The following is a 27822-nucleotide window of genomic DNA, read 5'->3' on the forward strand; positions in this document are numbered from 1 at the left end:
CAAAGAAAATTCTTTTTCACTCAGTGCATAGTTAAGGTTCACGCATATCCACGCATATCACGCATATCCAGCATAGCTCTCTGCTTCAAAGGCAGGGGAGAAGAAAAACTGATACTTCACACATATCCAGCATAGCTCTCTGCTTCAACGGCAGGGGAGAAGAAAAACTGATACTTCCCGCATATCCAGCATAGCTCTCTGCTTCAACGGCAGGGGAGAAGAAAAACTGATACTTCACGCATATCCAGCATAGCTCTCTGCTTCAACGGCAGGGGAGAAGAAAAACTGATACTTCACGCATATCCAGCATAGCTCTCTGCTTCAATGGCAGGAGAGAAGAAAAACTGATACTTCACGCATATCCAGCATAGCTCTCTGCTTCAACGGCAGGGGAGAAGAAAAACTGATACTTCACGCACATCCAGCATAGCTCTCTGCTTCAACGGCAGGGGAGAAGAAAAACTAATACTTCAAGCATATCCAGCATAGCTCTCTGCTTCAACAGCAGGGGAGAAGAAAAACTGATACTTCACGCATATCCAGCATAGCTCCCTGCTTCAACGGCAGGGGAGAAGAAAACCAACCAATAAGGGCTGAATAACATAGTCTGGGTAAAACAAATAAGCATGGGTGTAGCTTGCTTATTGCGGCGGTTACTACCCCTACTACCCCTAACTAATCAAGCTAGATATTTCACTCGGATGCAGCTCCATCACTGCTCTCTACATTAATGGTGGGGGTGGAAGGGAAATAGAACCAAGAGCTAAGAGAAACAGATAAGTATGAGAGAAAAAATGTGTGAAGCTTGCTGGGCAGACTGGATGGGCCGTTTGGTCTTCTTCTGCCGTCATTTCTATGTTAGGTCTGGAATTCATTGATAGAGGATGTGGTTACAGCAGTTAGTGTAACTGGGTTTAAAAAAGGTTTGGATAAGTTCTTAAAAGATAAATCCATAAACTGCTATGATGGTAGTTAATAAGCAATAGTAGCTTGTGATCTAATGTTTGGGTACTTGCCAGGTACTTGTGACTTGGATTGGCCACTGTTGGAAACAGGATGCTGGGCTTGATGGACCCTTGGTTTTTTTCTGGCACTTCAGAGTGGATTACATTCAGGTACTGTGGGTATTTCTGTTTTGTACTAGAGGCAATGGAGGGTAAAGTGACTTGTACAAGGTCACAAAGAGCGGCAGTGGGATTTGAATCCTGGTCTCTTGGGCCTCATTAACAGATACTGAAAAGTCTACATCACAAAAACGCTGTCAAGGTGAAAGATAAACTATAGAAAAATACATTCGGGTCGATACAGTAAGGCTGCGGTAGAAACAGTGCGGCAGTGTCAGGCGCACCCTTTCTCCCCGCACGCACAGCTCTCTTCACTAACTCCCCGATACTCTCCTCTAATCGCATGCAAATGCATGCCGCGGCTTTAAAGCGGTAGGGAAGGGTTATGGCCGCGTAACCCATTTTACTGTATAGGCGCTTAATACAGCGCCTATACAGTAACCAGGGTGCGCTGGTACCTGTCATTTCAAATGACATTTGGAATGACAGGCACCAGGAAGTGTAAAAAAACAGGAAAAGTCTTTGTTGCTTCGTCGCTGTGTCTCTCCTCCCGGAGCAGAGCGCAAAAGCAGCCTTGCTCCGGGAGGAGGTGAGGCACAGCGGTGAAGACAGACGGGAGAGGAGAAAAAGCAGAGCCGAGCAAAGCAAAAGCGTGCGAGCAAAGCGAAAGCGTGCAGCAAGCCGGCGAAATAGACCTGCGAGCAGAGGCAATAGCAGCGGTTCGGTAAGCCTGGCACCCTCCTTGATGTAGTACGTCCCGGATGCCCCCCCCTCCCCAGCGCACCCGCCACTACCCCTTTCATCAGCTGCATCCACTGCGACCCGGCAGTCCCGTGAGGCCTGTCAAGATCCCAAAAGTAAGTCGCAAAAGTAACTTACTTTTCTGAAGCCATCATGATCGTAGCTCAAGACGAAGATGGCCGCCTGCACGGGGGAAAGCGTGCAATTGGCCGCTGAAGACGTGACGTCACGTCTTCAGCGGCCAATTGCACGCTTTCCCCGTGCAGGCGGCCATCTTCGTCTTCGTCCGGAGGAGCGAAGATCGTGTTCCTGATGGCTTCAGAAAAGTAAGTTACTTTTGCAACTTACTTTTGGGATCTTGACAGATCCCAAAAGTAAGTCGCTTTAAGGCTGGAGAAATTATTTTATGCATTGTGTGATGTCGCTTTTTGAAGAAAAAAAAAAATTGATTTTGGTTTTTTTTGCTTTTCGCCGCCGCCTACCTGCCCGATCGGGAGGAGGGGGGGGGTAGAGTCGGCGGGCCAGTGCGGGGGTGCGGGAGCCGGGGATTTTTTTTTTTTTGTAGGCCTCATGGGACTGCCGGGTCGCAGTGGATGCAGCTGATGAAAGGGGTAGTGGCGGGCGTGCTGGGGAGGGGGGGGCATCCGGGACGTACTACATCAAGGAGGGTGCCAGGCTTACTGAACCGCTGCTATTGCCTCTGCTCGCAGGTCTATTTCGCCGGCTTGCTGCACGCTTTTGCTTTGCTCGGCTCTGCTTTTTCTCCTCTCCCGTCTGTCTTCGCCGCTGTGCCTCACCTCCTCCGGGTCGCAGTGGTAGCATGGCGCTGTGAGGGGGGCGAAAGGGTATATACCCATGAACGGATTTGAGTGGGAGCGCTCTGTGAAGCGGGACATGCCCGTGAGGGGCATAATGGGTGGATGCAGCTGATGAAAGGGGTAGTGGCGGGCACGCTGGGGAGGGGAGGGCATCCAGGACGTACTACATCAAGGAGGGTGCCAGGCTTATTGTTTTATTGTGTTTGAGTATCTTAAGCGGTGTCGATGGATTTGTTACACAGTCCTAACTCCTACTAGGGGGAGGCGGTAAACTAACAGGTTAAGGCCGCGGCAAAACAGCGCGTTCCTAAGGAGATAATATCAGCGCCCGTTACAGTATCGGAGGGGAATAGCTAATTCCTTCATTATACAGCTTTTTCGTTCATTTACATGCTGGGTGCGGAAAGGGTTAGGTGTTTATTTTAGGAAGCGCTAAGGACGCGTGAAACTGGAGACTGTATCGCTGGATGGCCTTACTCATCTGTATTGTGCGCTCCCAGCACGTTACAGACGGGCAATCTTTAACTCAACGTTACTGTATCGACCTGTTTATAGGTAAACCAAAACATTAGGTGTCATCCCAGAGCCATAGTGTCAGTCTCAAAGAATGGCCAGCCCTGCAATTTAAAGGGCCATTGTCATACACAGTGAAAGGGCTATAAGGATGTGCAGCCTCTCAGCAGCTCAACAGGAACTGGCTCCGCGGGGTGGGCTGAGTTAGCCGGATAGCCGAGCTGCACAGATGCATTCTGCCCTCAGGCAAGGCTCAGCAGACTACTTAGCATTTCCTGTCCTTTTGCAGAGCTTTGAAAAGTGCCAATTTGTGACTGAAAGTGGCGATAAAAGCAGTGGGTTTTCTGTTTCACAGAGCATATTTCCGTTCTGGGGCCCTCTGTCATTTTCAGTGTGTGTTAATAATTATCGAGCTGGTGGGCTGTAATTTTTCAATATGAATGTGTCTGCAGGAACTTGCAAGCAACAGTATTACGAGATTTTTAACAACCTAGAAAACTGGACAATAGGAAATCGATTCATTTCTAATTAAGTTAAAAAAAAGCACAGACTGATCCATCGAGCACAGTCTCGCGCTTTGCACGGCTGGGAAAATCTTTGATAAATCAGAGTCTTTAAAATCACCATATTAACAAGTGTTGCCAGTTCTTTTAGTCTGAGGCAAGGCGCTTCAGAATGCAGAAAGCTGTCCCCCCCCCCCCTCCCCCCCCGGGAGTACATACGTAGGACGCGGACGCCGTGCTTCAGGGACTGCACGCGGCTGGGCTCCAGCGACATGCTGAGCATGGTCTGCTGCCCTCCGACGCTGCACACCTGGTTCTCCTGCTGTGCCTGTTTGAACATGATCAGGAGCTGGTTGGCGATGATTGTGTTCAAGACCGAAATGAGGACCATGGGGAACACAAAGGACAGGAATGCATTCACCTGCAGAGAGACAGGAAGGACAAGGTTACAGGTTGCCGCTCTCACACCCATTCACAGGTCATTTGCAAAATGTATGTTCCAGCTTTATGCTACACGAGGCAGATTACAAGGGAGCAGCTCAGTTCAAATGTTTTTTGCAGAGCTGTAGCCAGGTAATTTGGTGCCTATGGCCAAGCGAAAAAAATCTGCGCCCGCCCCCTTTACGCAACATATGACACCAGGAGTTGGGGAGACTCTGTTCAATGTTTGTACAGCAATGCCCACGGCCAGTGCGAGGGTATTAGAGGCCCTAGGAAAACCTTACAGCCTTGCACCCCCTCCCCCATCCCATCACACACCTCACACAACACTTAAAAATTATGCATTTATAATAACAGATTTTACATGAAAAAGAACATTCAAAGCACAGTCTTCTGAGGTAAAAAATATCACCAAAAATCCCTACAAAAAAAGCAAGAGACACTTGGAATCTGTATTGTATTAGGCCTACTATAATGTGGCTTGGGCATGAGCATGACCCTCAGAGAGCCACGAGAAAAAATAATTTCCATATAAAAATAGCACTCAAACAGCAACAACCCTACCTCTGAAAGTTAATACTACAAATATTACACCAGGCCTAAAAGATTATTACACTCCCGATTAGGAAAACAGAATAAGTCAAGCTGCTATAGATCCCTACTTAGAAACTACACACTAATGGAATAACTCACTTCAGTCACACATGCAGAACACAGACAGATCCTCAAATACAGAATAAAGAGTCCATACAGTATAAATAGAAATATACAGTCAAAAACTGAACTGGAAACTGCAACAAGCCAAATTCTGTATGCACTGCAACAATGTAAAAACCAGAAACATTACCATTCCTCATAACCAAAATTAGTAAAACCATACCAATAAAAAGAATAATTCAAAACAATTAATGAATAGAATAACATTCAATAATTAAAAACTCATGTAAAAATCTTCCAAACATCAATAAAATATTTCAAAACAGACACATCAAATAACATCCAACAATTAAAATACGAATTTTAAAAAATTCCCCATTATTTTTATTTATTTAGATTTTATATTCCGCTTTTTGCACTTTTTTTTTCAGTGTTTCAAAGTGGATTACATTCAGGTACTGCAGGTATTGCCCTATCCCCAGAGGCTTATAATCTGAGGGGGTCATTTTCTATCCCTATCGCACGCGAAAAGGGACCTTACTCCGGCAAATAGCACTTAACCCTCATATCAGCTGGGGGAAAACTGCCCATCCTCAATGTGACACAATTCTCTATTTAAATTAGGCCGCGCGCTAAAAAGGAGGAGCTAGGGACAATAGTACGTCCCTGGCGCCTCCTTATTAGTGGAAGAGGAGACTTAACTTCGCTATTCATTTTCCTCTCTAAGCTGGGCCACCTAAAATATTTTAAATACCTCGGAATTTTTAGTTTCCTCTGCAAGAAATGGAAAAAAAATCATTGCAGGCACATAAAGGATTCTGCTCAACCCGAGCAACAAGGAGAGGCCTGACTGCTGCCCATCACGGAGCAAATAAAGCAGAGCACGGTGGAGCGGTGAGATGGGGGGGCCCCTTCGGCGGGGGAGGACAGGTGCGACGGAGCCGGAGAATCGGGTAGAGAGCGGGCTGCTAGTGCAGCCTCGGGTCCCCGACGTTTCCTGGGTTGCTCAAAGGCAGGCGTTAATCACGGACAACACCGGGAAAGTGCACAGAAAAGCAGTAAAAAGAAAACTGCTTTTCTGTGCACCCTCCAACTTAATATCATGGCGATATTAAAAAAAAAAAAATCAGCCCGCGGCTCGCGGGTTGGAAGACAGACGCTCAATTTTGCCGGCATCCGTTTTTCGAACCCGTGGCTGTCAGCGGGTTCAACAACCGATGCTGGTAAAATTAAGCGTCGGTTGTCGGACCCGCTGACAGCCGCCGCTTCCGCTAATAAGGAGGCGCTAGGGACGCGCTAGTGTCCCTAGCGCCTCCTTAATAGCACGGGCCCTAATTTAAATAAAGAATCGCACGCCCAGGAGAGGTGCCTGGGTGCGCGGCAGGAGAGCGGGCGCTCAACACGGAGCGCCGGCTCTCCCGCTGAGTTTTCTGAATCGGCCTGATTGTCCCAGTGAGGGCAATCTGATAATTCCCCCACCCGCACACACTAACAGGCCGATACAATATCGGTGCGCATTAAACGCACGCTTATGATTGAGGGCCTGCTCCCTTAACGCGCGCCGATCCACCTCTCCCGGGTGCCCAATTTAATATTTAAATCAGGTGCTGCAGTTAAAAGGAGGCGCTAGGGGGCTGTCAGCCGGTTAGGAAAGCGCATGCTCAATATGAGCGCAGCCATGGGCTGGGAAAACGCACGCTCGTTAATTGAGCCATCCCTTTTCCTAAGCTGACTGCCGGCACACTTTATTTTTTTTTAGTTCTCCTATTTCAGTTCCAATGATATTAAATCAGAGGAACCAAAAAAAGGGCTCCTCAAGAATTAACGCTTGCTCCGAGCAGGCGTTAAGTTTTGCAGATTAAAATGTGCAGGTCGGGCGCACATTTTTTTTTAATTGGGTGAGAATAGCTAATAGCCTCATCAACGTGCATTTGCATGGGATGAGCACTATTACCTTCGGGGGGGGGGGGGGGGGGGGGGGAGGGGTGTTGGATGTGCATTTTGGACGGCTAATCTCCTTAACCACGGGCTAAACAGTGCGCTTGGCTCAATATAACTCCTCTCTATTTCTTTGGAGGGGTTAAAACATTTTCTGGAAGGAGACATTTGGACAAGACGAGTCAGGTAGAAAGTGGTGCTCCTCCGGGGAGCACCAAACACCTCCCATTCATTAGAGCATGCACTGCTGCTCACGGCAGGCTCTCTCTCTCCTGCATGGTAACCCAATAACCTTTTGTCTTATGTGTCCTCTAGACTTGGAACTGAGGTCTCTCCGATTGTTATTCCCCTGCCTGCTAATCTCTACCTGCTGTAGAATATTAAGCAGTGCGGGGTCTGCCCTGTCTTCGGAGACTTCTGGAAGTGAGGCTGTGGGACTCCTAGAAACAGGACATGAAGGCAGAAGACGACCTTGTGGCCCATCCACACCAACTCGTCAGCTTTACAATCCCTACCACTCCCTCAGAGATCCCCTGTGCTTGCCCCCAGCTTTCTTACATTCAGATTCTGTCCTGGTCTCCACCACCTCAGTTGGGAGGCCGTTCCATGCATCTGTAAAGAAATATTTCCTTTGATTACTCCTGAATCTACCCCCTTTCACCTTCATCCCACGATCCCTCGTTCAAGAGCCTCCTTTCCGTTGAAAGAGGACCGCCTCCTGTGCGTGAAAACCTTGGAGGTATTTACATGTCTCTGTCCCTTCCTAACCTGATGGCACAGAAGGCAACATGATGTAGGAGGGGAGCAGAGTGGCATAAATGACCGGTGGAGTCAAGGCCAAGAGTATGGTGATGAAGAGAGGAGCAAGTGAGGATGAGCCTCCACGTTCCCACTACCTACCCTGAGGCTCTGCATGTTTCCAGGGGTGCTAACAGCCTACTTACAATTATTTACTTTTCCTATTTTAAGAATTACTTGAAATGAGTAATAAAGCAAGATGGCTCTATTGAGGAGCAAGATGGCGGCATGAACTAGCCACACTGTAGTTGTCCTTTGATTTTTCTTTTTGCGAGTGATAAATGTCATCTACAAGGAAAGAGAAAGTTAAGTCTGATCTGTGGGACAACTTTCCATCTCGCAGTTTGTGGTCCCTGCTTCCGTGGAGGGAGCCTTTGGCCCCAGGGTTCAGCCTGATTTGGAACCCGTCTCGGCGTGGGGGGGGGGAGGAGAAGTGTCACTCAGCCCCCTCGACACTCGTTTACCGCTGGCAGAGCGCAGCTCCTCTCTGTGCGGGGCAGCGGCATCGCTGACTACCAGTGTCAGACGTGGCCTGGAGCCGCAGCTTGCTTTCTTCTCTGCAGGGGGGGGGCTCTTGGCGTAGTAGCTGGGAATGAAGCAGAACTGACTGGGAGGCTTGGTGGTGAGTCTCAGCCTTTGGTTCATCTTTCCAATGTTGTTAGGGATGCTCCCGCAAGCCGCGTCTCTCACCCCCCGATTTCGCCGGCCCAAAAGGGCGGCTCAGGACGCCACCAGATTATCTTCGCAGCAGGTCGCTGCCCTGGCCGCTGCTCCACTTCTTCCCTGAGGTGCCTGCATGCCCAGTCTCCTCAGATTTAAAAGGCCCACAGCGGGAAACGGCTGCAGTGCCCACTGATGACGTCACTCTCCATGGCCCTATAAAAGGGCGTCTCAGAGTGTCCCTCCTTGACTCAGCAGCAGGTCACCTATGTTCCTGACTCCAGCCTTGCCTTGCCTGCCTGACCTCTCCAGCCCCGCCTCCTTTGTTGTCTCAGTCCTATCTTTGTTGTACCCTGCGCTCTTCCTCGGACAGTGTCTACTGGACTTGACCTCAGCATGGACTCTGACCATTCTTATTTGCAGCCTGCCTCTGACCGCTGCCTGGAGCCTAACTACTCTCATCTGCCTCCTGCCCCCTGCTCTCAGCCTGACTCCTGACCTACGTCCCCGCTCCTATATAAGAGAGTCTCATGCCTAAGACCTGCCGGCCCCCAGAACCTGAAGGCTCAACCCAAGGGGAAAGGGGTTGGGATAGATGAAGCTTCAGGCCAGTCTCCTCCCTGTCTAGGTCCACCCGCTGTCGGTGGGGACCTAGAGAGCCTTCGCTGCTGGTTGCACCAACTGCACCACAGCAACAAGGCTGCACGAATCTTGCGCAATGCTTGTTTAATCCCTCAGAAACCACTGGCGGTTACCCTCCATTCACTCTGAAACTTTATGGGAAGCTGCGGGGTTGCTTTCCCTGCTGCTCTGCTGAAGTGGATTGGATTCCCTGGTCTCTGGCCAGGGAAAGTAACTGGCAGGATCTCTGCATCAGAACATCCCATTCATGCTCCTCTCATTCAGGAGCAGGAGATTATTAATAGGAGGGTGGAATTTATCGAGAATAGATGAGGCACTTAAATCTTCAGCTTCTCAATTTCCCCAGGGTGGTGGATGAAGCGATATCTGCTTGAGACTTTGTCAATTGCATTGGATTCGGCTCCCTCCTTTAACAAGGTCTGCTTTCTGAACTCAGGCAAGTGACGGCCTCCCACGGAGACTTCAGATCTCTCTGCTTTCGGAAATCTCCAACAGGACGATGATGTGTTAGTATCTTTTCCCTCCGAACATGATTTGAGTTGCTTTAGGAATTTCAATACGCACTTTAGGATTTTTCTGACTTATCCAGAGCTTCTCAGGAGAGAAGAAAGGGGACCCTGGCCTTACACCAGGAAGCCTGTGCTTTGGGAACAATCTTTCTCTTGAGATATCCTTGCAAATGCTGATTTATTAATAACCATTAAAATTACCATTTTTTTCTTACCAGAACAATTGAAAACTTTTTTTAGATTCTAGGAAATAAATTTTGTCCTCATGCCCCATACCATGTCTCCTGGCCAGGGGACAATGTGAATGTATGTGAGGGGAGGGGGGGGGGGGATGTTTATTAGTACTTGATTAATCACAATAAATTAGAAAGGTAAAACAAAGCAATGTACAAATAAAACAGGCAAAGCTAACAAAGCAATAAACATAAAAATCCACAAAATTAGTAATAAAAACTACGAATCAAATCTAAAAAAAATATAATAAATAACTACATACAGATAAAATTCAAATAAGAAAATGTCAAATAAACATAAACATTAGTTAACAATCCATTGTGAAAAAGCTTGTACAAACAAATAAGATTTTAGTGTCTTCCTAAATTTAAAAAAATCTTTCATGCTAATGCTATTTCTATTGTTATTTTTATTTATCCTCTCCCTTTCGTGCTAGTGCACTAATGAGATGATTTTGTCTTTCTTTTGTATGCTTATATGTTTCTTTTGGTAATTTAATTCATCGTCTTTCTGTGCAAAGTTGATGCTTTCTAGAATAACTGTAAAATCTCAATAACTATAAAGTTTAAAAAAAAGATGGTTCTTGTATAGGTTTTATCTAGAGGGGACATTTCCCACATCTAGTTTGATGCTAAATTACTGCTATAGGATAATGGTAAAATTTCAGATGGAATCAAGAGCTTGTCCCTCATAGAGGCAAAAGATCAACCCAGTCAGAACTGCTGCATAGAAAGTCCTCTATCACCATCTAATTTTTGTTATTTTGTAGGGATGTGAATCATTTTTGAACGATTAAAATTATCGTCAGATAATTTTAAAATTGTCCAAAATCGTTAGAGTGCACGATACAATACAAATGCCCCCGATTTATCGTCAGGGGCATTTGTATTGTATCGTTAAATAGGGCGCGGGAAAACCGGCACACCAAAACAACCCTAAAACCCACCCCGAACCTTTAAAACAAATCCCCCACCCTCCCGAACCCCCCCCAAAATGTTTTAAATTACCTGGGGTCCAGTGGGGGGGTCCCGGCGCGATCTCCCTCTCTCTGGCCACGACTGCGTTAAGAGCAATGGCGCCGGTGGCCCTTTGCCCTTATCATGTGACAGGGCAAAGGTAGCGCCGGCGCCATTTTGGTTCCTGACTCCCGACGTCACGCGTGCAGGAGATCGCCCCCGGACCCCCGCTGGACCCCCAGGGACTTTTGGCCAGCTTGGGGACTTTTGGCCACAGGGGACTTTTGGCCCCCACAAGTCTTGTGGGGGCCAAAAGTCTCCTGACCCCCACAAGACTTGCCAAAAGTCCAGCGGGGGTCCGGGAACGACCTCCTGCACGTGGGCCGTATTGCCAATCTTCAAAATGGCGCCGGCGCTACCTTTGCCCTCACTATGTCATATGGACGACCGTCGCCCGTATGACATAGTCCGGGGGCGATCTCCTGCACGCGTGACATCGGGAGTCAGGAACCAAAATGGCGCCGGCGCTACCTTTGCCCTGTCACATGATAAGGGCATGATAAGGGCAAAGGGCCATCAGCACCATTGCTCTTAACGCAGTCGTGGCCAGAGAGAGGGAGATCGCGCCGGGACCCCCCACTGGACCCCAGGTAATTTAAAACATTTTGGGGGGGTTCGGGAGGGTGGGGGATTTGTTTTAAATGTTCGGGGTGGGTATTAGGGTTTTTTTGGTGTGCCGGTTTTCCCGCCCTCTCCTGATTTACGATTTTTAACGATTTTTAACAAAAAAAAAACACGACGCTAAGATTTACCTCCCCCCCCCCCCCGCCAAAATCGATCGTTAAGACGATCGATCACACGATTCACACCCCTATTATTTTGTCTCATCTGATTTTAATCACAGTAATGATGATAACTTGGTTTTATATAATACTTGATCCATACAGGGTTTCATAACTCTTAATCATCGCTGAAGTCAGGGCCGGTGCTAGCATTATCTCCTGCCCTCTGTGAACAATTACTGTGCTGCCCCTCCTGGTCCTTTCCCTTTTTTTATAAATACCAAATCCTCCGCCTCAAACAGGCAGAACACAGACTCACCAATTACAGAATAAAGAGCCTGAACTGGAAACCGCAACAAGCCAGACTCTGTATGCAATGCAGCAATGGAGAAACAGAAACATCACCAGTCCTCCTGAATCATTCATGAAACAATAAAATCAAGGAATACAAATCAATCATATGGAATGGAGAATAAAACAGAGAATATCCTAATGCCTCTGTATCACTCCATGGTGCGACCTCATCTTGAGTATTGTTTGCAGTTCTGGTCACCACATCCCAAGAAAGATAGAGCAGAATTAGAAAAGGTACAGAGAAGGGCAACCAAAATAGTAAAGGGGATGGGGCAATTCCCCTATGAAGAAAGGTTAAAGAGGTTAGGACTCTTCAGCTTGAAGAAGAGACAGATGAGGGGGGGATATGCTAGAGGTCTATAAAATAATGAGTGGAATGGAACGAGTAAACGTTAATAGTTGTTTACTCTTTCAAAAAGTACAAAGACCAGGGGACACACAATGAAGTTACTGGGTGATACATTTATAACTAATAAGAGAAAATATTTTTTACTCCATGCATAATTAAGCTCTGGAATTCATTGTCTCAAAAGGGACAGAGACAGGATGGAGGTGGTCCGGAGAAGAGCAACAAAAATGGTGGGGGGGTCTCCATCAAATGATATGAGTTGAGGTTGAAGGACCTAAATATGTACCCCCTGGAGGAGAGAAGGTGCAGGGAGATATGATACAGACCTTCAGATACCTGAAAGGTTTTAGTGATGCACAATCGTCAAACTTAGAAAGAAATCAATAGAACTAGGGGTCATGATTTGAAACTCCAGGGAGGACGACTCAGAACCAACGTCAGGAAATATTTCTTCATGGAGAGGGGGGTGGATGCCTGGAACGCCCTCCCGGAGGAGGTGGTGAAGAAAAACAATAAAAGATTTCAAAGGGGCATGGGATAAACACTGTGGATCCCTAAAAGTTAGAGGATGGGAATGAGGTAAAGAGCACATGGGGGTAACCTGCTGGTGTGGCAGTTACGTCCCTTAACCAATAAGCCTTCATGCTTTTGATGCAACTCCATCACTGCTCTCTGCTTTAATGGCAGGGGGAAAAGGGGAAAAGAGGAATTGGATTCAGACAGTAACCAACAACGACACCAAATTGTACAGTCTGGGAAAACAAATAAGCATGGGGGTAACTTGCTCATATGACGGTTACTACCCTTATCCAATAAGCCTTATACTTGTGTTGCAACTCCGACATTACTCTCTGCTTCAGCGGCAAGAGGTAACGGGGAATTGGACCCAGAGAGCAACCAGCAAGGGTCCTGACTCTGACGGATTGGGAAACTGTTAAGTATGGGGATGACCTGTACGGCACGGCTGGTGCTACCATAGCTTGCTGGGCAGACTGGATGGACCGTTGGTCCTTTTTCTGCCGTCATTTTCTATGTTTCTAGGATGCGGTGAAAGCTATTATAGGTTTCGTTTAAAAAAGGTTTGGACAAGCAAGTTCCTGGAGGAAAAGTCCATTAACCATTATGAAGGTGGAGTTGCAGAAATCCGCTGCTTATTCTTGGGATAAGCAGTTGGAATCTCATCTACCCCTCGTGACCTGGATTGGGCACTGTTGGAAACAGGATACTGGGTTGATGGACCTTGGCATGACTTATGTACCCTCAAGGGCTCATAATCATGAGGAACTGCAGAAAGCCCTGACAGACTGGGACTTTAATGTGGACAAATGTAAAGTGATGCACACAGGTGCACAATGCTGGGTTCCCTGAGATGCTCTCACAGTGACAGGGGCCCGATCTGGAATTCCAGTTTACAGCGGGTCATGCTGGAGTCTCTGTAGGCTGTGATACCTGGCATCGGAGCAACAAAAGCTTTGCACTTCCTGCACGTTTTACAGCCCTACCAACGCTGGAACCTGCCTGGTCCGAAAAGCGCCTGAATCCAATTTATTGACCCTTTCCCTGCAAGTCCAGCTTTTTCCGGCATCCGTTTGGCTACAAGAACGGCCAGAACTCATCTCAGAAGATTCCCTCCCCCTCCCCCCCCCGTTCCCATGCTTGCAGGGGCTCTGAAGTTTTCTTACTCATTTTAAGAATGATATTTTGTTTGATGAAAGCAAATTCAAGAGATGTAAAGTGGAAATCTGACTGAAAGATTACATCATCCAAGCAGCTGGAAATAAATCCAATAGCAAGGACCACCCATGGACTGATGGACTGATGTCCGTACGACCAGGGGTTTGGCAGGCGTGCGACGTGGGAATGTGGGGGGAGGGTGGGTTAGCAGGGCTGACCCACAATTTGTACAAATAAAGCAACCTGTAATTTACTGTCGGTGTGTTTTTGCATAACAAATCTATTGTCATTTTTCTTGTTCGCTGCTTTAAGGCTGCTGGCAGGAAAGTGGATTACCAAAATATTAAGAAATAAATCATCTGTGACTCTCAGAGCGGGGTTGTTCAGGTAAACTATGTTCTTATTTTCTTAAATTTCTAAGAAGCCTCAAAGTCACAATTGCAATTTCAGGCCTTTGAAAACAATTATTGGAGCATTTAATTGGCTGCTTATCCACTTGTTTACATAGGCCATAATTTTATTCTTGGATTTCCTCCTGCAGATGTAACAATAAAATACCAAATCCATATCAGCACGGCTTTCTGCAAGCCTGGCAGAGTGCCAAAAGCTTGTGCACCGAGTATTAATTTCCCCCTATGTAAAATGTTTAAATTCTTCAAATGGAAGTCCAGCTCTCTTCAGAGCTGTGATGTGTCACGTGCGCTGCCTGCGGCAGCCCCGCAGCGCGGTCCTCTCACCTTCTCAGACGGATTCCAGGGCCTGGCTCCTCTTCTCTGGCAGCGAGGGGCCACCAGCTCCAACTTCGGGTTCCCTCCAGTGCTTCCGGTCCTGCCTCGCTACCCAGTGTTGCCAGCCAAGATGTCCCTGCTCGTCCGGCCTCTCCGCGTGGCCCATGGAGAGACGCCGCCATCAGCGTTGCGTCCCCTTCTAGGCACGTGCGCACATCCCTAGTTCTTTTAAAGGGCCCGCGGCGGGAACCTGGCCACAGACCCGTATGCTGACGTCAAACTCTTCAGTGTATAAAGGCTCAGGCCTCGCTCAGTAGTGTCGCCTTTGCAACAGGTATCCTCGTATTCCAAGTACTCGTTGCTGATCCTCAAATTGTGTCTTCGTTGTCTTCCTGTTTCCTGTGGTTCCCGGTTCCAGTTCTCCTTGTTCCTGTTTCGTCTATGTGTTGAACTATTTGGATTCGACCTCTGCTATGCCTGACTACTCTTCAGCTTCTCTCCAGCCCGGACATCCACTACGCCTGACTACTCTTCAACTTCTCTCCAGCCCCGGACCTCCGCCACGCCTGACTACTCTTCAGCTTCTCTCCAGCTCTGGACCTCTGCTACGCCTGACTACTCTTCAGCTTCTCTCCAGCTCCGGACCTCCGCTACGCCTGACTACTCTTCAGCTTCTCTCCAGCCTTGGCCCTCTGCCACGCCTGACTACGCCTGCCTTCTCCGTGCTCTATTGCCTTGATTGACTACACCTGCCTTCTCCGTGCCCTGACCATGGCTTTGAACGACCACGCTACAGATTCTCCTGTGTCCAGAGTGTACACCATTTGCCACAACTTCTTCTTGCCACCAGCTCTGTTCCTAGCCTGTCAGTGACGCCTCTTCTTGCCTATTCTCTGGACGTGGACTCACAAGGCTTAGGCCTCTCTTTGCTTGGGCGCCACCAGCTACCTATTGTTCCATTGACGCCCAAGTTCCCGTACCGAATCCTGTCCAGGATAGGATTACGCCATCAACCGGCTGCTGTCTCTGGGCTGAACTACCTTCCATCCTTAGCTAACACTGAGGCCCCGACACCCAAAGGCTTGACCCGAGGGGAACGAGGGCTGGTATAGGTGAAGCTTCAGTGGCCTCAAGGGCCCTGCCTACGGGTAGCGTCAACCCCACCTCAGCCCAAGGGTCCAACTCCGACGCAATAGTGATGTCAATAAGAATCCACACGTGGAGCTCTGATTGGCCCAGAGTGTATGGGATGCCATTCGGATCAACCAGAGTCAACAAGTGCAATGATGTCATTTAAAAATACACCAACAGCATGAGATGCAATTAACCACAATTAAAAAGGATCAGGATCAGATGTCAACATGTGCCCAAGAGATGCAATCTGCTGCCTCTCATCTGCAATAGTCATTTACCATCAGCAACACGGCAGCCGGGCAGTCTTCAGAGGGCTGCTTGCAGGATTTCTAAAAGAGATCTTAAAAGTCAGTCACCTTTTCCTTTCCTCAGCACGTGATATGGAAATGCTGCCCCATGCCAAGTAACTGAAGTCATTCTGGGATACAATTTTAAACAGTGTTCGAGCACAACCATCACAAAACATTGCAGATTTTGGGCCGATGCAACACCGTGCGCTGCAGCTAGTGCACGACTTAACACGCGATTGGACGCGCGTTTTGGATGCACATCCATACCCCCCGATGCAATACGGGGATTAGCACATCCAAACCGCGCATCCAAACCATGTAAATTTGCATGTAGATGAGGCTATTAGCTAATACCCGTGATGCAAAAAATTTCCTGTGTGGCCAATATGCCCATTGCAATGTGGCAAATTTTGCGCCTGCTCATTGATAAAACAAAAAAATCCTGCTTTCTGTTATTCCTCCTACCGGTATTAGTATTGTCATGATACTAAGTAGGAGGAACCGGGCGCCCAACATAAACGCACAAGATACGAGGTCCAGGCTGTGTATCTTGTGTGTGTATATTGTGCCAGTAGCGGGAGGAAATGGATGCACAACGGATGCACAATTCTCCCTAGCACCTCCTTTTTAGCGCGACCCCTCATTTAGATATTGCATCCCGCGCCCAGGAGAGGAGGCTGGGCGCGCGTTAGGAAATCCGGCGCACAATGAATGCATCGGCCCCTTTGTAAATTGGATCTTACGTGTTGACCATTGTCGCAGGACTGGTGGCTTCCTCAGAGCAGCGATTGGGGCAGAGGTAGAAAAGGGACGAAGACGCGTTTTCTTATAAACAGTTGTAGGTGTCGTTTGATTACCGAGGGACTCGAGTGAAGCTTGGGTGGGGGCTGTGATTTGGTGGAGGACTGAATGCATGTTTTATTGGCTGGTGCATGTCTCCTCTGATGTGTACATCGCCTGGAGTCCCAGGAATTGGGTGCTCCAGAAATACAATGAAGAAATAACACGGGCTCGGCCTGCCCCGGTGGCTGCTGAGCGGATGGAAAGGAGGATCTCTTTCCAGGCATTTACAGAGTCCTCGTGGGGGCGGTGGGTCTCAGTCACGGTAGCCCCCTGGTGCCTCACTTCCTATGCTGACTCCACCTCGGGAAAGCAATCACCTCGGCTTCCTGTGCCTCCGTTTGCAAGACTCTTACTGGCTAATATCGAAGATTGCTGGCCCTGTGCTCGTTATCCTCCTACAGTGCTGCCGGGTACCTCCTTATTATTACTGCTGTCAGGGAACGCTGAGAGAAGTGCAAGGGTATTCGGGATGTGCTCGCGCGGTACTACATCAGCGCATGCGCGCACTGCATATGCACTGCAAGGGACTGCACGCCACGGGGTTTTTTCCCCTGTTTGTTTTGTTTATTCAAAATGAAATGAAAACAAAATGGGAAATGTCATTAAAATTCTCCCTTTCGTTTCAAATGAGCGCACAGCACTGTGGGGGTAGGGCAGCCAGGGTTCAAAATCCCCGCTGATGCTCTTTGTGACTTTGGCTGAGTCTCCTCACCCTCCAGTCCCTCAGGTACAAAACCAGGGCCTTATTTACTATGGGGGCCAATGTACAGAAGATCGGTGCAATTTTTCTGTGCATATTTCTTTTGAGCGCGCAGGGCAGAAGCCAGCTCTCTCCCGCGGGATGCAGTAAAAGAAGAGTATGCAAATGAGATACGCGCAGAAAGTCCGCACAAACCAAATACACGCTCTTGAGGCCCCAAGCAGAAAACTGCATTAAGAACGATCGGTGTGCGGAGACCCGTGATTGATTCTCAGGGCGAAAGCCTTCCCCTTTCGTACAGTGAAGAACTTGGTGGTCCGGCCCTGGGTCTCAGGGTGGGCAGAGCAATGTCTAACCCCCTTCCATGATCTGACTGTGAGCGCGGGAAATGCAGCTCAGTCTATAGCTACTCACCACATCAGTCTCCAGCGTCCCCAGCAGCCTGCGTGCCCGGGCAACCTCCTCCTCTCAGCCTGCTCCCTCTCCGACCTGCCACGCTGTAAGGCTCCTGCCACTGTTATTCTTGGGCAGACCCTCAAAATGTACCATAGCGTCAGGAAAAAGTGAACACAATCCATGATTACACCACAACTACATAGACTCACAACTACACTAATGCCAGCAATGGCGTGAAATGGCGCTTTAACGTAACTTCTGCCCTGACCCAGGCGTTAGAGCGGCTCCCTCCATGGCTCGCGAATAGAAAATTGCCTCCTTTACATGCCATTTGCATGCACTCGCGCTAAATCTCCTGCTAAACGCATTATTACATACATGCGTAAGACTGAGGTGCAATTACGAGCGCATGAACCCAGGCCAGGGGTGAAGCTTCAGTAACTGAGATCCTTAGGTTGTGAGCCCTCTCAGGACAGGGAAAGACCTGCAGTACCTGAGTGTAACTCACCTGGAGCCCCCACTGAAAAGCCAGGAGGCTGAATAAAATAAATAATGCAAGATTGGCAAGGGCTTGCCAACGCCACCTCAATGGCCTTGAGCAAGATTTCTGTCTGACCCGAGTAGAAGGGCGACTTGGCATTCTCCCGTGCATTCATTGGTCGCTCAAGGACAGTTACATTCAGCTATTTCCCTCTCTCCAGAGAGTTTGCAATCTAAAAGTCCATCTTTCAAACCTGCCTGAGATAGAGCATTTGTGCGCGTAAGTGGATGCGCAGAAGAGAGCGGCTCTGACCGACGTGCCGCGCCTGAGCTCTCTGTTCCGCGCAGTCAGAGCCGCTCTCTTCTGCGCATTCGCGGCACGTCGGTCAGAGCTCATTTATCTACATTGATTGTGTATTTCTGCAGTAAAATTACAGGTATATGTTTCAGTGCACGGAAAAAACCATACACTTTCTCTACCCATTTTACATTTTACGTGTGCAATAATCACGTCACTGCTCGGATAAACCCCTGGAGGCAGGTATTTTTATGAAGTATACGCATATACCATTTTGAAAATACTCGTTTGCACACGTACTGGGAATCGCCAGTTCCCCCAGTCCTTCCCCAGTTCACCTAGGCCCTCTAGCACTTCATCCTGAACCCCCACTCTCCCACCCAAAAACTGCAGAGAGCAGAGAAGTCCGATTCCATCTGCACGAGTCGGTTGGCAGGTGTAAAAGTATACGAGCAAGTCCGGTAATGTACACACGTAATATCTCTTACAAACCAGCAAGGGCCGTGCGCACTCTGACCCCCGCCCTAGAAGGCCACCAGGCAGCCCCTCCCCCCGGTACTCTCATCGTTTCTAAAAAAGCTTAACTGTGCATGCAGGCTCTGATTATGCAATGACCCCCTTGGAAAATTCACTCCTAAGTTTGCACCTGAGGCAATGGAGGGTGAAGAGCGTTGCCCAAAGTCCACGGAGCAGCAGCAGATTGTGAACCCCCGCCTCCCCGATTCTCGGTCTGCCGCTGTAACCGCTCCTGGAAGCACTAAGCTCAGCTCCCGTAACCTCCTAATAAAGCACAACTCTGTCACTTTTATTGCAGTGCGTTACTGCAGTACTGTATTACCACAGTGTGTTACTGCTCTCTTGTTTGCAGTGGATCACTGCAGTTTTACTCATTGCATCTCTGCCATGTAAACCACATCTGCCCTGTGAATGCATGCTGAACGGTGCCAATGGGGCTGCTCAGGGATGAGCAGGTACGTAGCAAGGCTCGGGCCCTATGCAATGCTACTGATTGTCTTTGTAAACATACAGGAACCCCGTGGGTGGCACGTACACTGCCCATACTGCGTGTGAGCTAGAAGGGAAAACTGCCAGGGGTACGGCAGGCCTTATCCACCACTAAAGGCCTGGCACTCTGCAAGCAAGACTTGGAGGGCTGCAGGCAATTAGGGACAGGCTGAGCCAGGCCTGCTTTTACCCCATTGCATTTCGGCATCTGCAGTTGCAGTTTCTTTAAGAACAGTGGGGACATCTGCTCACCTCAGGATACAGTCATTTTACCAAGAATAACAGCCTAGCCCCGGGTCACTCACTGTACGTCCTTGGAAGGCAAAGCCTGCCCTCCTATCCCATTTGCGGAGCCTGGAAAATGGAGTCCGCTTTGTCAGACGTCTACAATGGCTTCGCAGGGCTTTCACTTAATGATACATTATTTGTGTGAAAGTGTCACCAAAGTGTCTCTTACTGTGTACATATATATATATATATATATATATATATATATATATATATCTATATATATATAAAGAGAAAGTTGATGACAGGACGGCCATATCAACCAAAGTCTCAAGTGTTCATGTATGTTTATATTAGAAACTAAGAAGGAACACTCATGCTGAAAGTTAAACACATAAAGCCAATATCTTAACAATGCCTATAATTTTAAATGGACACTTTTATTCTAACAACAATAAAACTCACAACAATATGACTTATCTGTACATATTTCTCATCAGTAAAATACATTAGAACAATCTTACATGTAAGAAATCCATGACAATTATGTAAATCACTTATAGAAGTGTGTTGATTGTTGTTAGTTGAAAAATCTATAATAATGTCCACATTGGTGCTATTAATGAATAAATCATAGAATTAAATCAGGACTGCTCATTCCTCAACAAAGGCCCTCGTTTCGCCGATAGCTGGCTTCATCAGGAGGAAGAGGTGAAAGTAGTGGACTCGCCTCAGAAACACTCAGAGGAACTTTAAGTATAACCGTGTGATATCCAATAAAATAGTGCACAGAAAATAGCCCAAAGTGTACTTACACATTTTCAACTGAAAGCATTTGAGTCATGAATTTGCATCTTCATTGTCATTGTAAGTTTGATCTTAGCTTCATACTGAACATACCAGTACTCTCCGCATGGGGGATAACCAAGCCTGCCTACTGCGCAGTGAAATAAATGTGCTCTGAATCATTCAAGGCTCTAGCTTCTCCGAGGAGCCAAAACAGAAACCAAAAACCCACCAAGAATTACTTCATCTTGAGTAATGCAAAATAAATGACTGAAAGTAGCAGAAAGTGCTACAAAAAGTAGCACTTTCTGCTACTTTTTTTTTTTTTTTTTTGAAAGTAGCAGAAAGTGCTACAAAAAAAAAAAAAAAGTGAACCTGCCCTGTTTCACATCTTCACAGTCATTATGCTTTTGTCACTGGTTTCATATCGGAAACTCCAGATGAAACTAGGAGAATGATTACATACACTTGAAAGGAGATTCAACCCAAAAATTGCTAAGAAACTGTTAAAAAATACATCACTTTCACAGACTGAAAACCATGTCCATACAAGAATTACCTGTGCTTTCCTTCTGTATTCTCGAGCACTCAGAAACCAAACTCACTCTGCTTGGGGCTTTTAAATGCTAACAAACAGATGGGATAAAAAAACAAAAGCCTGCAAAAATCCCAAACAGGCTACCAACGACTCTTGTCAAAGCAGCTAAGCAAACCAGCTGTGACTTCTCAAATGACTCCCGTCCGATCATGGAGTATATCTCCTTTCAAAATCACAGAGAACGGCAACCAAAATGATAAAGGGGATGGAACGGCTCCCTTGTGAGGAAAAGCTGAAGAGGTTAGGGCTGTTCAGCTTGGAGAAGAGTCGGCTGAGGTGGGGATACGATAGAAATATTCTACCTTCTTGCCCCATGGCAGGAGTCCAAGTTCTCTTCAACTTCATATACAGCCTCTCCATCAGCAGCCACGTCCTGTGGTTTGGATAAAGACACATAAAACACATTGCGAATCTTCAGTGTAGGTGGTAACCTTAACTGGTATGTGACAGGCCCCAGTTGTCGAAGCATGGGAAGAGGTTCGATGTAACGCGGAGCCAGATGGATGGAAGTCGCAGGCATAAATGCCTGGTATTCAGCCACGCTTTCTCTCCCATCTTAAACTGGGGAGCAGGCCTTCTATGGGCAACTGCAGTCTTTTTTGTTCTATCGGTGGTTTTCTTAATCTGGTGATTGGTCCGTTCCCATAGTTCATGCAATTCCTGGCCAGACAGTTGAGTTGCTGGTGAAGGTACTGTCACAGGAAGTGGCAGAGGCATAGTAGTTTTTTTCCCATAGACCAGCTGAAAGGAGGAAGATCTGGTTGCTGCATTGATATGAGTGTTATGAGAGAAATCAGCCCAAGATAGTAGAGTGGCCCAGTTGTCTTGGCGCTCATCAACGAATGAAAAAAAGAAGGTCTTGAGAGTGCAATCGGTGTGCTGTGCTTGTCCATTACCTTGAGGGTGATAAGATGTGGTGTAGTTGAGCATAATGCCGAACTTCTTGCAGTGCGAGCACCAATATCACACCATAAACTGAACTCCTCTGTCAGATAATATGTGCTTAGGCAAGCCTTGCAAGTGAAAGATGTGGAGTGTGAAGAGACGTGCCAATTCTGGTGTGGATGCGAGACCCGGTAGGGGTACGAAGTGTGCCATCTTTGAGAATCAGTCTAACACCACTCAAATCACAATGGTGTCATCTGAGATTGGAAGGTCTATGATAGTCCATGGACAGGTGGGTTCAGGGTTCTCTGGAGAATAGCAACGAGTTGGCCATGCAGCGCTTTTTGCTGTGCATAAGTGCAGCACGAATCAACATATGGCCTTGACATCTTGCTTTATTTGGGGCCACTAGTAGTATTGCTGAAGCAAATCAAGGGTTCGTGCCTGCAACACATGAGTCTTTGGGTCATTTCAACAATTTCTCATGGAGTCTGGAGGTTACATCCTGGTTGGGTGGTTATGTAAAATCTGGATAAACCAGGCACCTTTTCAGCTTCTGGATTGCTTCTAATGCTTCAGATGGCCAGTATTTGGTATTGGTGCCCTTCCGATAAGGGCCTTGAGAGATGTTGCCACGGAAGAGTAGTTTGGGATAAACTAACGATAATTAGCAAATTCCAAAAATCTTTGTAAGGCCTGGAGTCCACTGGGATAGAGCCAGTCCTGGATGGCAAACTCTCAGCCTTTTTCTTAGGAAAGATATCTTGATAGTCTGTGTAGTGCAAGGGCAGACTGGGATAGAGTAGCCACAGTCATGGGACTAGGAGGTTCTAGGCAGGAATTCATGCACTTGTGGTCCCACTGGTCAAGCTGAAGGGTGGCCCAGTTGAATTGTAGTTGAAGCTGCTGAAGCTATGGTAGTCCCAAGATAATGGACTGGATGGCCCTGGAGATCACATGCAGACTAATTTTCTCCAGATTTATTTATTTAGAATTATATTCCACATTTTGCACTTTTTTCAGTGCTTCAAAGTGGATTACATTCAGGTACTGTAGGTATTTCCCTATCCCCAGAGGGCTTACAATCTAAGTTTGTACCTGAGGCAATGGAGGGTAAAGTGACTTACCAAATGTGCGATAGCAGGACTCAAACCCTGGTCTCCCGGTTTATAGCTCACTGCTCTAGCTACTATGCTACTCCTCCACTCTAGAAGACTGGTGCATAAGGTCACAGGTACCATGGTCAGAGTAACTCAACCTGGAAGAGGGTCTCTGTTGACAGAGGATTTTATTAATGGTGTGGTCATCTGGACCCTGTGAATTAAGAGATGCTCGACGAGTTCCTTCAAGATAAAGTTTCTTCCAGAGCCAGAGTACACAAAGGCCTGTGTGGTGAAGCATGTGGAACCCAGCTCCAGGGTCACAGGAATCAGGAGTTGAGGAGCTGGAACGGTGAGATCTAGGGCCATCTCTCCGCAGGACCCTAGGCATTGAAAGTTCGCAGCTTCAGTGGACATTGGGCTAAATGGTGGCCCCAACTATCACAGTATAGGCAAAGACCCTGCTGCATGGACTCTTTGGAAGGCGGCGAGACTGATGGAGCTGCAGTTGAGGGCAAGAGTGGTTTCTGAAACTGAGGTCCCAATATAATGCTCCTTCATGCCGGACTGGTTTCACAAGCCCTCTGTTGTAGCCAGCAATCGAGGTCTTCTAAGGAATTAGGGAGGTATTGGGCAGTAAGCTTGTCTTTAATGTTAGGTGAGAGACCTTAGAGAAATATTGAGTTCAAGCTCTCTCCTTGCCAATTTAGATCAGCAGCCAGTGTGCAAACATCTTGACAGAGGTGGAGCATGTTGGACGACACGGCTGCAGGAAGGTCAGGCTCTTCAAAGACTATTCTGAATTGTTCAGTGAATTGTTATAGGTTAAGTAGGAGGTGATCTCCCTTTTCCCAAGGGGAAATGCCCAAGCCAGGGCTGAACCATCCAGCAGCGATAGGAAATATGTGGTTTTTGTCTGATCATCAGGGTATAGAGCTGCTTGCAGTTGAAAGTGCATGTGGCATTGATTTAGGAATCCCTGGCATCATTTGGTGTCCCTGACTGTTACGACTGTCGCTGCCCGACGTCTCCACTCCGCCCACCTTACCTTTTTTGCGACTCCTCCCGCAGTTGATGGACGTCTGGCTGCCGCGGCGTCTGCCTGCCGTCCTCTCCGGCTTGGGCGCTGCATCCCGCCATGTTGTCCAGGTACCATAGGGCGCGTGCGCCGCGCGGCCCTGCTTCTTATTCTCTCTTTGGCGCGAACCTCAGGGGCGTCCCCCTGTGATGATGTCACGCATCCCGGAGATTGGGCGTCTGCGTGCCTAGGAAGAGGTGCGTCAGCTGGGGCTGAAAACGTCGGGTCACGTGCAAAGTCGGCGGTGCTGGGCCGCTTGAGGAGTCTGTGGCGTCGGGCCACATGCAGAGTTGGCAGCGCTGAGCCGTGTGAGGGGTCGGCGGCCTCTTGCCGCATCTGAGCACGGCAGACTGCTCAGGCAAAGAGCAGACAGGACGGGCCCAGCCAAGGAGGTGACCACCAAACATAACAAAAAAATCTATAAACCATTATTAAGGTGGAGTTGGAGAAATCCACTGCTTATCCCTAGGATAAGCAGCTTGGAATCTATTTACCCCTTAGGATCCTGCCAGGTACTTATGGCCTGGATTGGCCACTGTTGGAAACAGGATGCTGGGCTTGATGGACCCTTGGTCTGACCCGGTATGGCATGTTCTTATGTTCTTATTTTCTTATAAAACCTCCTCCCTTGTTACTATGAGCTGCTGAGCGCAGACTGCTTATCTGTAAAGAATGAAAACTAAGAACATGGCTTACAAAATATAACAAAATATGAAATAAATACAAAAAAAGGCCTCTTTAACAAGTGACAAATTAATTTTCCTTGTACTAAATGGCCACATTACCAACTCACGATTAAGTAAAATCATTAGCTATAATTCATAAAGTGCAAACATGTGTGAAACACGCTGAAGCGATGCATCCTCTCTGTATCAATTAGAGATGCTAAATTAATTTGTTGCTTAGGAGCAAGGCAAGGGTTTAATGGCAGCTGCACTAATGCAGAGGCAGTAAGGAGACGGCTGAAGTCCCCAGAGCAGATGTGCGGGAGCATCGTTCAGGTGTCAGGCAGGTGAGGAGTAAATCGCATTCGAACATGCGTGAGTGCCCGAGAGAGAGGGGGCAGCCTCCGTTATACAGCGGGGAGCTGCTGGAAGCTTGTATGGACCTCGTATTGTTTGATAACCAGCAATGGGAGATTCAATAAAAAAAACAAACTGGGCAGACTGGATGGACCGAGTCAATTGGCCTCCATCTGCCATCATCTATCCTGTAATTAGGTGACTCTAAAGTTTTATCTTCCTTAGCTGGATTCTTCTGCTACCTGATTTTTACAGGACATTTTGGTTCATTTCAATTCAAATTTTAAATTTGCTTTCCTCCAGAAAAGGATAACAATATAAAAATCACATTTACAAATCATTGCAATCAGTTATACAAACACATAAAGTACACATTACCCCATTACAAGCTTAACTCTTCTCAGCTCCTCTATCACAATAACACCAGGGCAGTCAAGGATTGTTTCCCCCACCCAGAACTAAACATGAGAAGAGCCCCAGCTGGAGCACCCAGCAGCCACTCTTCCTAGCAGAGAGAGAGGGGTAACTTCCCAACGATTCTTCACGGGAGGCTCCTCCTGAGCCTCACTCCTCGCCTTCACAAGGCTCTCTCCCTTTTATCCATCCCCGTTCAATGGCATCGTGGGAACAGGGCTTGGAAACTGTGCTCTTCCACAGGGAAGGCTCCAGTCCCTCCGCTGGTCTGTTCCAGTGCACTCCTCTGGCTGCAGGACAAGGGAGTGCTTCCAGGAGGGGTACCGGGACCCCTGTGAGACGGGGAGAGCGCTCTTCTGAGGAGAAGTTGGTGGCTCTGTGGGGATCCTGTCCAATCCCTGTACCCCCTACTCTGAGCAGAAGCTATTTGTGGCTTGCAAACCTAAGCCATGGTATCAGCATCTGGAGAATGTACTTGCATTCCAGTGGATTAAGCACCCCAACGTCTTGGCACCCGTGAGTAAACTCCACCAAGGGAATGGCGCGCCGATTACCCTGTAAACCGAGGAGCCTGCTGAGTCTGTACCTCTAGCACAGAGGAACGAGGGAGGACAGGAGGAGCACCTGGTGAAAGCCTCACAGGCAATGAGATTCTGCAGCAGCTCGACCTCCTAAATCAAGACCAAACACCTAGGTGAAGCTCCATTTTGGGGGATTAAAGTTGATGCGTGAAGTGGTTCCTGCTGCCTGTCCCCCAACCCATTCACAGACGCACGAGGTCCAACCCTCATCTTTATTGATGTAGTATTGAAGAAGCCACGCGCCTATGCGTCAGATCAAACCCAGGCCCTGGCTGTGTCTTCCGCTTCTCTCCATAGACACTCCTGACGCAGCGTGCACAGTTCTCACGTCATATTGCCACACAAACCCGGGCACGCCAGCCTATTGTCTTCTAATTTCCCTCACAATCCTGGCTTGGAACAAAAGAATCTTTTTCAGATTACATTCTGCCCCTGAGGAGGCACATTGCTGTGAAACTCACCGGCCGTGTGGGACTGAGATCAAAGGGATTACAAATGTCGAACGAGGGTTGGAGTTTTGGAATCACTGACTTAGTTACTATGAACGTTTAGTGAGTGCAACCTTCTAAGAGAATATTCAGCCAGTCTCACTCAAGGTGGACGCCTGGGTGGCCTCCATGATGTGAAGGCACAGCGACTGGCTTGCTGACCCTTTTCTTCTGATTACCTTGGCGGTGTTACTTTTTTTTTTAAATTATGGACCCACTTTTGTGTTGTGCATTTTAATGTTTATGACATGTAAATGTCTATACTGAGAAGGCTGGCAATTCCTCAGCATTTCTAGATGAATGAAACGAAGCTCTGAGGATGGGAGACAGAATGGAAACTTATACGAGATTTACGAGAATGGATTAGGCGACTTATTCTCGTAATTTTGCCCTTGCTGATTATCTTCTTCAACCGATATCAGACTCGTCCGTTGTCTGCTGTTGATTGGGTGGGAGGTCTGTGGTTAAAACGGGGTGGGGAGGGGGGAGAGTTCAGGGTGAAGAACTGGGAGAAGGGATGGATGAAGTGGTGGAGGGATTAGCAAACCGGTAATTTCAATTATGCGCACGTCTTAAAATATAAATCGGGATTTTTACAGGAGCAAGTTATATTTTTTTTCGAGCACAAAGTATAGGTGCGTAAGTTTATCTGTTAGGCAGGGAAAAGTAGGCGCTTTCCACGCAGTGCAGGTATTTGCGAATAACCGAACATACACGCATATCTCTGCGTGGCCACACAAATGTTATCCTTGCCTCAGCTTGTTACACATCAGACCTTATTACAGGAATAAGAGGGTGGGAAATGATGAGTCAGCTCTTTTATCTTTATTTGTCATAGGAAAATCCAGATGGGATTTATGCATCAGAACTGTTATGGTCTAAAGGCGTCTGCTGCACCAGGGAAGCTAAGAGAGGTCACTGCCGGTCAAGGTGAGTTTACAGCACAGTCTTTTAATTTTCCCTCACATAAGTAGGAAATACATTTTATTTGACTTTAAACTGCATTAGCTTAAGTGTGTTTGCATCTGAAATGGAATCCATTTCAAAATGAATTGAGGGAAAGCTGAGTGAGGCTTGGATTCCAACACAAGCACAGACATCTAAATTCGGAAAAAGGGATGCTAACCAGACCCCT

At 47.6% G+C, this 27822-nt stretch overlaps 1 protein-coding gene across 1 annotated transcript in view; it reads right to left on the bottom strand.

Annotated features, from left to right (window-relative positions):
• NTSR1 (neurotensin receptor 1) overlaps nucleotides 1-27822 on the bottom strand; it is a 229351-nt gene that overhangs the window by 43739 nt on the left and 157790 nt on the right. Inside the window, exon 2 of the mRNA XM_029613861.1 lies at nucleotides 3859-4060. Coding sequence (XP_029469721.1) covers nucleotides 3859-4060 — 202 coding nt within the window. The remainder of the gene's footprint in view (nucleotides 1-3858; nucleotides 4061-27822) is intronic.

The sequence above is a fragment of the Rhinatrema bivittatum genome, chromosome 8 (assembly GCF_901001135.1).
Source record: "Rhinatrema bivittatum chromosome 8, aRhiBiv1.1, whole genome shotgun sequence".
In the NCBI taxonomy this organism is placed as follows: Eukaryota; Metazoa; Chordata; class Amphibia; order Gymnophiona; family Rhinatrematidae; genus Rhinatrema; species Rhinatrema bivittatum.